Source organism: Corvus brachyrhynchos, unplaced genomic scaffold (genome assembly GCF_000691975.1).
Source record: "Corvus brachyrhynchos isolate BGI_N302 unplaced genomic scaffold, ASM69197v1 scaffold281, whole genome shotgun sequence".
Lineage (NCBI taxonomy): Eukaryota > Metazoa > Chordata > Aves > Passeriformes > Corvidae > Corvus > Corvus brachyrhynchos.
The window spans coordinates 1,114,828-1,127,902 of NW_008236509.1; the positions used below are offsets into that span (position 1 = coordinate 1,114,828).

General features: G+C 41.2%; 1 protein-coding gene across 6 annotated transcripts in view; it reads left to right on the top strand.

The window, feature by feature from the left end:
* The window catches only part of MICAL2 (microtubule associated monooxygenase, calponin and LIM domain containing 2), a 107,682-nt gene that overhangs the window by 8,099 nt on the left and 86,508 nt on the right, over nt 1–13,075 (top strand). For all 6 annotated transcript variants that reach the window (XR_001859352.1, XM_017726308.1, XM_017726309.1 and 3 more), the window contains exon 2: nt 4,783–5,140. Coding sequence is in view for 5 of the 6 variants with exons in the window: in XM_017726308.1 (XP_017581797.1) it covers nt 4,877–5,140 (264 nt within the window). In the remaining variant the exon portion in view is untranslated. The remainder of the gene's footprint in view (nt 1–4,782; nt 5,141–13,075) is intronic.

Here is a 13,075-nt window from a genome sequence, read left to right on the forward strand (position 1 = left end):
GAAAGAGGCAGCAGAAATATTGTGGTTATAACTGATGATGAGGAAGGGCCCAAGTAGATGAGTACTATGATTTCCACAGACATTGCAGAACCCAGCCTTTTGTTTCTGTTGTTGTTTCTAACCTTAAGCAAACAATAAATGTATTGTATCCTGCATGCCAAACTGGAGTCTTAATAAAAGAATTTATTCTTGGTAAACATGACAGAATTAGGGCTGTATTGAAAATGGAATCAGGATTAGTAGTATTGAAATGCAAGGAATTTAATCTTTTCCCGATCTCCCCGAGGACCATGTTCTCAAGTATTAGAAACAGCGCTTTAAGGGACTAAGGAAGAACTTAAGTGCTTCAAGTTTGAATTAAATTAGGCTTGCTCTCATTCCAGTGGGACAAATAAGCCAAAAGAGGTTTTTAATTTTTGCAGACAGTACCTCAAGACCTTGCTGACAAGCAATTTGCGTGGTGCTGCTGTCAAAAAGTTTTATTATTTTCCTGTAACGACTCATATGTGTCAGCTTTACTGCTGGCTGCTGACAGACTCCATGTGCAGATGTGAACCAGCTCCATACATCCATCTGACTAGAGATATTTAGTGGAATTGCCCTGAGAGTGGAGCTGCTTTTTTCAGTGTTCTCAAAATTGTCTGCAGTAGCAGAGCTTGGGTTTTTTTTCTGTCAGGAAATATCAGCCAGGACTGGAGACATTAGCTTTCCTGTGTATACATCTGTACATGCACCACTGCTTTAATTTCTGCTTTCTCTCTGCCCCTTTGGCACTGCTTTCCTTTTAGTTGTAACAAGATCTTCACTTTCTCTTGGGCAGCCACCAGGCATGAGCAGCACTTCTCAGCTTTCCTTATCTGACATTCCTGTTTGCCCTGCTGGAGGCAGAAAGGAGGCAGGGATAACTTCTGACAGTGGAGGGGGCCATCGAAACGGAACCCTTCTTCCCAGTGTGTTTTGTGCCCTGGAGCCCTCCAGAGACTCCTGTAATCCCATGGGAAGCTGTGTGGAAGGCCAAGTTCTTGTATGTGTTTAATGCATCATGCATGGGACCAAAAATGGCAATTCTTGTGCCTAACCCACGGATGCTTCAGTTCTGACTTAAAAGAACTTCTTGTCCAGACTATTTCCTGCTCTCTTGTTCTTTTCCTTTCACTGACCCAAATTTTCATTGGGCTCTGTAGCACTTCAGTGACGTTTCAAATAAAATGCATTTTATTTTTGGATTGTGCTTCTAGAGGAAGCTCAATAGTCACTTAAAAAAGCATAGTTTGCAGTTTCAGCATCAGTACTCACCTTGATGAAATTTTTGGCTCTGTATTTCATCCCTAGAGTGATTTATATGATGGAGTAAAAGGATAAATTATAATGTTCTAAGAATTCCTGTACTTTGGCAAACACTGTTAATTTTTCTACTGCAGGTAAGCAGTTAATGCATTGCCTCTTAAGTCTCAGAGACTGTTACAGGACAGGAAACTTTAATTATAGTCAAGAATGACTCTGCTGAACTTCTTATCCTTATTGCATTGTTTCTGGTGACTTATATACAATACTGCAGTGAAATATCAGTGACTCCTCACAAAAAAATGCATACTTTTCCATCAGCTGCATATACTTACAGCACCATCTTCAGCTCTGTCATCTGTCAACACATTGTTCATGCCAAAAAAAAAAAAAAAAGAGAAGAAAATAAGTGGTGTTTCCAGCAATCCAGAAACCTTAGTAACCAAAGTCTCCTGTCTTACCCTGCTTTTTTAACCACAAAATTGTGAGTTTTTTGGAGAGTATGACCTCTGACACAGCAAGGAGAAATGCTTCACTAGTGAGCAAATGTCTCTACTGAGATGCCACTCCTCAGTTTTTCAGTATGGACAAGATGGGAGTGTATTGGAAGTTCATGAGGAGAAGATTTTGTGCCCAGAAAAGAATAGTCTAATTTTTGGCTTTGTGGTGTTGGAGAAGGGAGGTTTTAAGGCTGGAGAAGGTGTCCTGACTGTCCTCCCCAGTGGAAAGGCAGAGGAGGGCCAGGCCAGGCCTGTATGTGTGCAACACCTACTTCCACTCCATGCTAAAAATGCTTTTGTCCCTTTCCCTTTGCCTACAGCAGCTCCTGCCTTGTCCTCGCTGTTATCAGCACTGTCACACGCTGCTTTTCTTCTTTGGTTGGTTCAGATACTGCTCTCATCTCTTAGCTTTGCTCTTCCCCCACTTCCTTGCTGGATGGCAACAGCTGAGGTCATAAAACTCTTGTCTCTGTGAGCAGAAAAAAGCACTGGGTCAAAGAGCTTGTGATCACACTCGCTTATCAGTTGTGCCAAGAGTTAACATTCAAAGATACTTGTGTTTTATGAGCACGACCACAGTCTTGGGGTGAGCTAATAGAACAGTAGGGAGGAAGCACTGTTTTATAGCTCCTGTGTTGGTCAAAGTCTCTCATAGCTCCGAGTGAGGCAGCATAATGTGAGTTTATGGTGACACAGGAGAGAGTATCTGGTTGCCAATCCCTCAGCCGACGTGTCCGTGGTGGGACATTTCACTGACTCTTCCCTGCTCCCCAAGGAGCTGCTCATAATTATTTTGAGAGAAAAGGAAAATACTTTGACTTCTCTGTTATAAAAATAGCTCAGGCAAGTATAAAAGTCAGGTGAAGTAAGTGTTTAGCTGTGATTTTAAGTATTTTTTTTTAAATGGGCCCTCACATCCTGAGGTTCATGTATATCAAGCTGTTCAAACCTCATCGTAGCGTCTTGCATTGTGTTGCACAGTTGTTCCCTGTCTTTCCCATGGAACTTTTGGATCTGTTGGTCCTTTTTGGAGTGACCTAAACCCATTGTGTAGCTCTGCATTCTCAAAGCCAACACCGGTGAGGGGAATGCTGGGCCTCCCTCGCACCCGCACCACGGTGGCAAAGCCAGGCTCCCTCTTGCTGGCACATAGTTCTTGGAGGGGTTTGCTCATTAATCTTTGAGGGCTCAAACCTGGGAAGGTGCAGGATGTCCTAAACTCCTTTTGAGTCAATGGGAGTTTGTGGCACTCAGCTGCTTGAAAAGTTAGATCTTCTGAAAGGCGTGGCACACAAAACATTTGTGCTTTTGCCTCACAAAGCCACAAGGCTCTTCAGAAAAGGGCATGAAATGTACTATAAATGAAGTATTCAGAGGGGAAAACAAAAATTTCCTGACTTATTCTTGGCACCAAGTATTTAATCATGACATTTGGTCTAAGAAAATGTACAAACTCTAAACATTGCCCATTTATTTTACCCACAAACCCACAGCAGACTGATGATGTGCATACAAAGGTTATTTATTTTGAGCTCAGACAGGGAATGTGAGTATTCCAAATGCTTCCTTATATCTCTCCGTGGGATTTCTTTAATAAGTGCATAATATTTTTTCTGTATTAGAGGATGGTAAGATAGACATGGTGGGTCTCTTCTCTACTTAAATACACTGGTTATGTTTTCTCTTTTCTTCTCTGAAGGAAATGCAAGCAGAGAATGAATAGTTTGTGAACAGTATTAAACTGAAAAGCATGACTTCAAAGGCCTTTCTAACAATTTATTCTAAAACTATCAGCCAACAGATGAGGTTCCAAGTAAAATAACTAATTATGTAGGAAGTTAAGCAAGCATTGATTTAATTTTTGGTTTCTTGGACTGGCAGATAATTCTTTAATAGCAAGAAAAAGAATACATGACTTAAATTTCTGAGCTTGAGTCCAGGTAAAGCTTCTTCTGAGGACAAGTTTATACATAACCTGTAACAATTTTCTTGGAAAATGTGAAAGCCACTTGGATATTTTCTGTGGACCTTGGCTGACTCTAATATGCTCCCCATTAGAGATGGAGAACAAGGTTAAAGAAGGATAAGGGAGTGCCGCAATGAAAGTATTTTAGTTGTTTGAAACTTGTGTTAATTTAGAATAGCATTGCTCTTGCAGAATGTAAGGGTATTTATCTGGAGTATCAGGCACAGTTTGACAGTGATCATGTTACTAGGAAAAGCCAGTGGGGCTTAGCAGGCCAAACATCATTACTTTATATCATCAGCACATGACAAGGTAAGACTCCAAACACATAACTTCAGCACTGAACATGTGGAGACGTGGAGATAAAATTCCTTTCTATGCACCGGAGCACCAAACCCTTTCTCATTTTGGCAAGAGTGTTAGGAAAAGGGGGGCTCTCTGTGATTACTTGTTTTCTGGTTTCTTCAGTTCTGGTGTAACTTGTGATGATGTTTCTGCTTCGCCTGTTTTGTGCATTTGCTTGTGGCAAGTGATTGTGCCAATACTAAATTGCTCGGGGTCAGCTGCCCTCTTGGCCCTAACTTGTGCAACAGCATAAAAAAATCAATCAAACAGCATTGACTTTTGGCTGCAGGTTTTCATGAGTTCTTAAGACCAAAATGTCACTTGCTGATACATAAATTCTGCTTGGGGAAAGAATCTGGACATTTGGGGTTTCTTCATCAGTAATCTAGGACTGAAAAAAAAAAAAAAGAAAATTAAAGAAATGCTCAGGCTCTCAGTGAAGCTGGTTTTTCTTGAAGCAGTAGGCTTGAGTTAGCAGGGTTTTTATAACAGTCTTTGTGAGTGCAAGTCGTGACAGCACGAGTATGTTATGTTTGTAACACTTGGGTGTCACTTCTTAGACTTTTTGTGCCTGCTTATCTATTCATTGTATGCTGGGTTTTTATGTTCATATTGTATGTGCAGTTTGTGTGTTTAATTTTATCATGCAGAACCTGCTCTAATGTGACGTGCATTGGTCTTTTCTAGGGATAATATGTATGGAAGTACTTGCTATTGCTGATCACCTGTACCCCGGCACAAGAGCTCCAGCTTAATCCTCTTCAAACTCTTCTCTTAGAACATGGGGGAAAATGATGATGAAAAATACAATCAGGCTGGCCAGATATTTGAAAACTTCGTACAAGCATCAACATGCAAAGGCACCATTCAGGCGTTCAATATTCTCACTCGCCAACTTGAGTTAGACCCTTTGGACAATAGAAACTTTTACACCAAACTGAAATCGAGAGTGACCACGTGGAAGGCCAAAGCTTTGTGGAACAAGCTTGATAAAAGAGCGAGTCACAAAGAATATAAACGTGGAAAGTCTTGTATGAACACTAAGGTAAGTGGAGTTCAGTTTTGGATTTCATAGCTTGGAAACTTCTAAGCTTGTTTTTCTGCAGAAGCAAGGTTTCTACCATCACATACAGTGTCTCTGTTCATGTAGCCCTTCCTTTAATATGCTGAAACTGGTTATCAACTGATTTGGTCGAATTTTAAGGTTTTTTTTTTCTGAAAGTTCTGTGGAAACACTATATGAAAGAGTGGGCCTTAAAGCATCCTGCTTTCCGGTCTGTCTCAGATATTCTGTCCTTTTTATACATCATCACCAAACAGGCATGAGATGCAAACTTCTGAAGAAGTAGGCTGCATTCATTCCAGGCTCTCAGGAACTACTTACTTTATTAAACAGGGCTTTGCAAGGTACAGACTGTAACATATTCAGCAGGCTCCTCAGCTTTGTGCATGCTGTAAGAGATCAGGCCTGGCCAAATGTCTTCCAGCAGCAGTTCCTAAGCTGCTCTCTGAAAGTGCTGCTTGGAGGTGTGGGGATTTGTCTTTGTCACCTGGCATTGGCTCTAGTTGCTAAAAAACAACAAAAGAAAATCCTGCACTATTGATGAAGTCCTTTCCTGGCAGTGCTTTTTGCAAGCGGAATGTGGCTGATTGCTCTGTGGTAGTTACTGAAGGAGGCTTGGTTGTGGAGAGGACAGGAAATTATCTTCTTTTCACAGAGAATGCCATACATGTTTTGATAGAGAGCACTACTGAACACTGGTATAAATCTTGCTGACAAAACTGTACAAAATACTCTACTTCCTGCCAGTTGTTTCATCTGGCTATCATAGAGTATTTCTACTAGCTTTGTCCCAAGAGCAATTCACTTATTTACTGCCAAGTGATGGCTAAATGTTACCCAAGAAGGGTAACTTTGTAAGAAGCTACTCAACTGTATAGAGACAGAACAGAGAGGAGGGACATACTGAGGGATAACTAGACACCAAAATGTGAAGGACTTTTTAATTAAAACTGTCACTGAAGTGTTCTTTCATGGACTCAGTAGATAGGCAGTTTTGAAGGTCTCTTTCTTCTGGTTTGCATCATTGACCGAAAAGTCTCAAAAGCACAAGGGAGAAGGACACCATGTTACCTTCAGTACATGTAGAGTCCTCTGCTTTTATTCATTTTTCATAAGCTCCCAATGATTATTAATGTTTTCTAAGGTCATAAGGGTCCTTAATATAGTTTTATTTAGTAAAGGAGTATCACTGCAGCTATCTACACTGTTTTCCTGGCAGGCTCTGTTTTTCTCCTTTCCTTTTTCCCTTCATTTCCCTTTTTGACCTGTGCTTCCTTCCTCCTTTTTTGTTCTTTGGAAAAGTCCTTGAACATATGTCATGGAGCATCTTTGTGATGAAAACAGACAGGAAAGGGAAGGAATGAGAAAGTGTCTGATGATCAACCAATTATAGGAAATATTCCACATGTACCTCACCATACACGTACAGCCCCAGGTCCAAATTTCCATGGTTTTGAGTTTGAGGAAGTATTTGCAAAGCAAAAAAGCAGTTTTAAGACCCGTGTGAAATATAAAATCTAAGTCTTCTCTCAGGGTGACATTACAAAGCCAAGGCTTTGTTCTGTAAACTTTCTAAGCAAAGCGATTAATTTTTATTTTGTGAGAAGTCTTGTGGAAATGGGTTGGTACATAAAATGTATAGCCTGTGTAAGTAATGCTTTACAAGGTTGCCAAGAAGAATGCTAATCAACACCTTCCACAGTGTTGAAAGTATGGTATTACTGCCCCTTGAGATTAAAGATTGATTTTTAGTGGCATGGTGTAATGAGTACTTGCAGAAATTAATGGACATTTCAATGATGCGCACAAGACCAACTTGCAAATGGATATAGAATGTCTGTATGTGAAGAGTGTGGGTATAGATATTCCGTGAAATACTTGGAGAGGTTCATCATGAATCTGGACCGTGCCCAGACCTGCACTTCACTGTGTCATCGCTGATTTAACGAGAGAAACATGAATCTTCAGATTGCTGGGAAGGAGAGCAGCAACCACAGTCTGCGGGCTCGGTGGGGATATCTACCAAACATTCCTCGGGTGTGAATCACAGGCTGCTGCAAAGCCTATCTGTGCCTTTCCCTGGGGAGAGGAGGCCTGATGTGCTGGGAGAGGAGTGTGGACCCCCTGATCATTGTGGTGGTGGGCTCTGACAGCCCCTGTTACAGATAAGAGATTCTCAGAAATGCTGGCGCCCCAGCCAGTGCAGAGAGATTAGGCTGCAGCATGCATAGCACCCTTTCTCTCCAGTGCAACTGGTGATTTTAGCTCTGTCTTACCTGTGTGCTGTGCCAGGTGCTGTTTTCAGCCGTGAAACAGGAGTTCACAGCTAAATCCTGGCGGTGGTGCCCAGCACTCACCTCTGTGGGACTGCCTGGGGACTGCTTGAAGTAGATCAGCCCAGAGTAAAAATCCTACTTGTTAAAGCAGGATCACAACTGGAGCAATGAGCTAAGTGGATTTTTGCAACTGCAGCTCTGTAAACAGAGCCAAGGTTGCTAGTAGGCATCATTTAAAAAAAAAAAAAATACATGACTTGAAGGCTTTAAATGAGGTTGTGGCCTTGGACGCTCAAGCTGAGCCTGCAGCTCATGGTTCTTAGATACGACTTTGCAATCTTCCTAATCTTTGGAGGAGATATGGGAGATATAATGTAATTGGGTTCTAAATTACTCAGAGGAGGTTTTTGATTGTTTTTTTGTGGGTTTTTTTTTGTTTGTTTGTTTTTGGTTTTGTTTTTTTGGTTTTTTTTAAACAAAATGAAAATCTGCTGCTTCATCCCAAAACTGTTTGGGTGGGTTTTTTTTTTTTTTTGCATGGTATTTAAGAGCTGAATGCTGTACTTGTTGATTTTTGTGCTTATAAACTCTTCAGCCACACTTAAGTTACTCATTGCAATATACACAAGTTTTATACATACAGAACGTTCCGCTCTGGCTAAATAACAATAATCCTGTGTCTTAACTGCTCTTGAAGAACATTGCCAAATATGGCTCTCAAAGTTTCTACAATGATACAATTTTAAGCTGGATGAATAAAACCAGTTGAGCAATTTTTAAGAAGTTCAAACCCACTGCTCTTTCAGAGTTGTCTTACTGGGGGCATTATTTTGCCTTGAATTCTTTGTAGAAGAAAAAAACCCCACAAACGCCCCAAAATAAAACCAGAGTCCTGTAAAAAGACATGCACAGAATTGGGGCAGAAATGAAATTTCTGAAACTGTAGGAGTCCACCTATATGAGTGTTAAATCTGTACAAAACATGAGCTTCCTTCACTCTTGAGCTTGTAAGCTGAGAATGAGTCCTGTTCAAAATCTGTTTCTGGAGCTGGTACTTACCCAGTTCACCAGTATTAGAGAGAAACAGAAGTTTGTACTAATCAGGCAAAAGTGTAGATACCACACTGTGCTTTTTGCAAATATGTCCATAAAAAGCACAAATTTTTTATGCTGACAAAATTTCTCTCTAGTTTTCATCTTTTACTAATTAATGCAGAGGAGCACAGTTGGACTCTGAAGTGGACAATTGAAGAACGTTAAAGGTTTAATGCATGTTGTTCCCTATGCTAGCAGTTTGAATGTTAGGCTGAATTTCTGAACGTGCAAAACATGATGCAGTGATGACCAAGAATTCATCCAGCTAGTGTTAGTATATTCGTTAGCCTTTTAAAGACATCTGCGAGCATTTCCTCTCTGTATGGAGCAGATTCATTACTTGCACTTGATTTACGTTTACTTTCAGTTTACCTGTGTAAATGATACCAATATGTGCATGCACATATAAATGAGACTCCCTCTGATGTTTGAGATAGGTATAAATATGTATCAGGGGGTAGGACCTGGCTCATGCTGTGCACCTGAAATTCTGTCACTCCCATGCTTCAAGAGAGCAGAGATTTCTGCACATGGAAACATCCCAGGCTTACTCTGAGAGGAGGTGTTGGTTCTCTAAAGCATGCAAATATGTAGTGTTGCCTTCCCCTTCAAAGGTCCATGCTGTTTTTGCAAAACACATGCTTACACCAGAGAACTAAGGAAACTTTGCATAATTATCAGCTGCCTTGGTAGACTCTGGCATTTCTCTCTGGATGGACAAGTTTTGGATCAGTGGAGGAGGGACAAATTCCTGGGCACAGCTTTGGTCTTCTGAGCATTGTCTGTATTTTAGACCCCACCTTGGGCACAGTTTCTGGGCAGGGGACTTGTACAGTCTGAGCTGCTGTTTCAAGGCTGAACAATATTAGCATAAAGCAAGGAAATAAAATTAAGCTAAGAAGTTTGACAGCTGTGCATTTAGAAATATACATATATGCATTTGTAGGTATATGTGTATATGGAATCATATAAAATCCTGAAAAACAAATTCAATGATCTTGAAGTCTATCATAGAATCATTAAGGTTGGGAAAGGCCTCTAGGATTGAGTCCAACTGGTTAACCCAGTACCACCTGTATTCACCACTAAACCAGGTCCCCAAATGCCTCTCTTGTTTTACCCACTCCTGAACTTGGCCTTTCAAATCTTATTTTACAATAGATGAATTTTCCTTCCAAAAACTCCTGTTGGGAGACTTTTTGCAGGAGAATGACTCTAAAATTATTTTTAACCGTGTTTCCAGGACTTACATAAGAAGGGAGTGGCTCTTTTTGGCACTGTCATGTGCTGTCAGTGTGACCGGGACTCGGTGGCATCGGTGTCCCTGCTGTACAGAGGGCTCCACGGTGATGCTTTAGCCAACGCAGCATTACAGAGAGCTTGCGGTTTCAGGGGAGTTGGGCCAGGGTGAGTCAGCAGAGGAGGAGCCCTGGGTCAGAATTGGGGTTGGAGGTTTTGTGGCTGAACCTGAGCCGTGCCCCCCCGTCCTAACCACACTGGTGTACCCATGAGTGATAAAATGGGGGATGGTCTTTATCTGCAAACCCCTTCCACTCCTTTTCACATTGTCTCCATTTCTAAAGATGGCCAAATGAATGCCTTGGGAGTTAACAAGCCTACTTTGCTGGTGCTCTCCTTCCCACAGAGCTGAGAAAGGGAAAGGAGCTCCTGGTCTGTGCCGGGTGCTGCCGTGTTCCGTAGCCGCAGGGTGATCACAGGACGAGCAGTGGGTGCCAGGTCTCTCTGCTTGTTGTGAGGTAGAAACTGGCTTCCTACCAGTCCTCACTTGTTTACAAACATCCTATTCTGCAGCCTTGCCCCTTGTGGTAAATCAGGGAGGTTGTTTTCCACGAGTCTTCCCACCTTCCTCTGTCGTGCTAGACAAATACTTGTCTCTTAATTAAGCAAATCATCCAGCGTGTATAAACCTGCAGGTAAGGTGGCCAAATTTCCTCTCCAAGGGCTGACACTTGTTGATCCTTCAGAGGTAACTGAGATTTTCAGCCAGGTTTCTCCAGTGCTGCACATACCAGTACAGAAGCCACTGAGTTTGAGTGTTCAGCTGACCTGACTGATTGCATCCCTCAAGACAAACATTTGGTTTTTAATTGAGTAATTGAATTGTAAGATGAAAGAAAGGAAAGCCAGTTATGCTCCAATGGAAAAATATCCATATTATAATGAAAACTTTTACCTCTTTACTCCATAAAGAGTAAACCCATCCCTTTTTCTAGATTTACTAATTTCTTCAAAATAATTATTGGAATGGGGAGATTTCCGAACCTGACAACCAGGGTTTATAATGAACACACCAAACTTGTTGCAGATTTGTTAGATAGTGTTGCTATCTTGCGTATCTTTATAGAAAGGCGTTCTCTGTGAAGTCCACAAGACTTGAACTAGTCGGCTAGAAGATGACTGCCAAGTTTAGGAAGTTGAGTGAATGAAAGGTTGTGGCTTTTTACAAAGAGACATTCAGCTGCTTTTTTTGTGTGTGTGTGTGTTGTTCGTTTTAAAAAAAAAAAACGAAACAAACAGTGCTTGAGTAGTAGAGTCCAGAAGCTGTCAAGGTTTTTGGGAATATTAAAGGCCACATGTTCTATTGACTTTTTAAGTGGCACCTAGGTGTGTTTGGTGTACTTGAAATACAAGCTGTTTATCTTGATATTGGTGCTCCTTTGTTTTTGCCTGTTTGGCTTCTAAAGCATTGCACTGGATTTCCATTGTAGATTTCTTTTAAAGGATTTTAATAAGCAACTTCTATTTCAAAGCTGGAGAAAATATGGGACTAATGAGGATGAGTGGCAAGGAAGATTTGCTTGAGATGAGTGGAGAAGCAGTAAATTACATATGAACATGCAGGGAAACCACAACTGTTGAACACTGCATCCGTGTTCATTTCTCGAAGGATTTTTAGAGAGGGGATAGGGAGAAGTTGGGGTGATGACAGGACACACAGCAGACAGTTCTTTGAAAACAAAACAAAGTATTTGACTCTTTGTGATGTGTTTTATACTGAGATTAGGCCAAATTACATCAGCAAAAGCAAATGTTTGGCATGTGATTTGGTAATGAAATCACTTTATTTTCATTATCTTGGAGACACTTCCACAAACATACAGTTTTTTCAGCTTTATCAGTCATGAAAAGCAATGAAGCCTGGCCAAAGCAGAGTAATCAGACAGTCTAGATAAGACTTTTTAGGCATTTGGAATGTAAATTTTTTTTGGCTTGGAAGGTAACAGTAGCTTTGCATCTGTATTTTAACAGAACTGTGCTGTTTCTGTCCCTCACGTAATGGCTTTGCTAGTAATCGAGAGAAGGGAACTGTCCCACCCTGACCTGATTTCCTAGATATTTTATAAAGATTCCCACAGGGAGTGACATGCAGTTACTTTCACACAAACCACCACTATTGTCACCGCAAGTGGCTTAATTAGGTCTGAATGAAACAAAAGGCTATGACAGGGTGTGTTCCCCTGACCCTGGCTTTGTAGGGCTTTGGTTCTTTGAGGCAGCTGGGCCGTGTCCATCCACCAGGCAGGCTGGTGTGGGGGGCAAGGGGGGCTCCAGGGCGGGATGCTTTGCTCGAATCAGGTCTTTCTCCTGCCTTCCAAGAGACCCATGTGGATGTTACAGGGTCGGTGCCAGATGTGGTCGTTAGGGGTTTGTTGTTAGCTACGCTTCCAGCTTTGCTCTGGTAATGTTTGTGTACTGATAAGTAAGGAAATACATAACTTTTGCTACCCAGAAGTGATTAAACACTTGGCTGCTAAACCCCAGATTTCAGACAATAAGGCAATTTCCTGTCTCCTGCAGCTGAGGTCCTTCCCGAGGTTCCCATGTCTGCCCTGAGAACAGGAGGCTTTGGGATGTGGTTGCTGTCTTTCTGCTGACAAATGTAATTCTACATTATCTGCTGTTTAGGTCTTAGTGCAGATAGCTTTTAATAGACTTTTCATAGAATGTAAAATACCACCGTTCTAAGGTGCTGTATAAGAACAGAAAATATATATTATCTTAAGCAAACAAGAATATTTCTATTTGCGTTTTCTCTCTAAAAAGCCGTAACAGTGATGGTGTTCACGGTGAAAAAAAGAAGTTTAACTGGTGTATGTTGAAAAGAAAAAGTAGAAATTCCTTTTTAATGCACCTGAAATTAGTTTAATTTGCTTTACTTTCTTTGCTACACTGTTTAAAGGTGGATTATTTTTGTCAGACAGTTCTTGAAATTCCCACCTTCCCTAACAAGTCTGCACTTACAAAATTTGTTTGTGTCTACAAACAGCCAGGTTTCTGCAAACCGTTTGTCATCTCTGGATTATGTGTGTCTTAACCTGAGAAAAACAGGGTAAAATTGCCAAAACCTACTAGAAGATTATGAACCTTCCAACAGAGGAGTGTAATACCTGGAGAAGATTTGGAATATGCTGCAGAAAATGATCTGGTGCTTGTAAGGACCCACAAATCCAGCCACCTTCTTGGTGCAGGTGAAACTCCAGCTAAAATAGTCTGGCAGATAAACTGGAGCAAGTCCAGAGCAGAG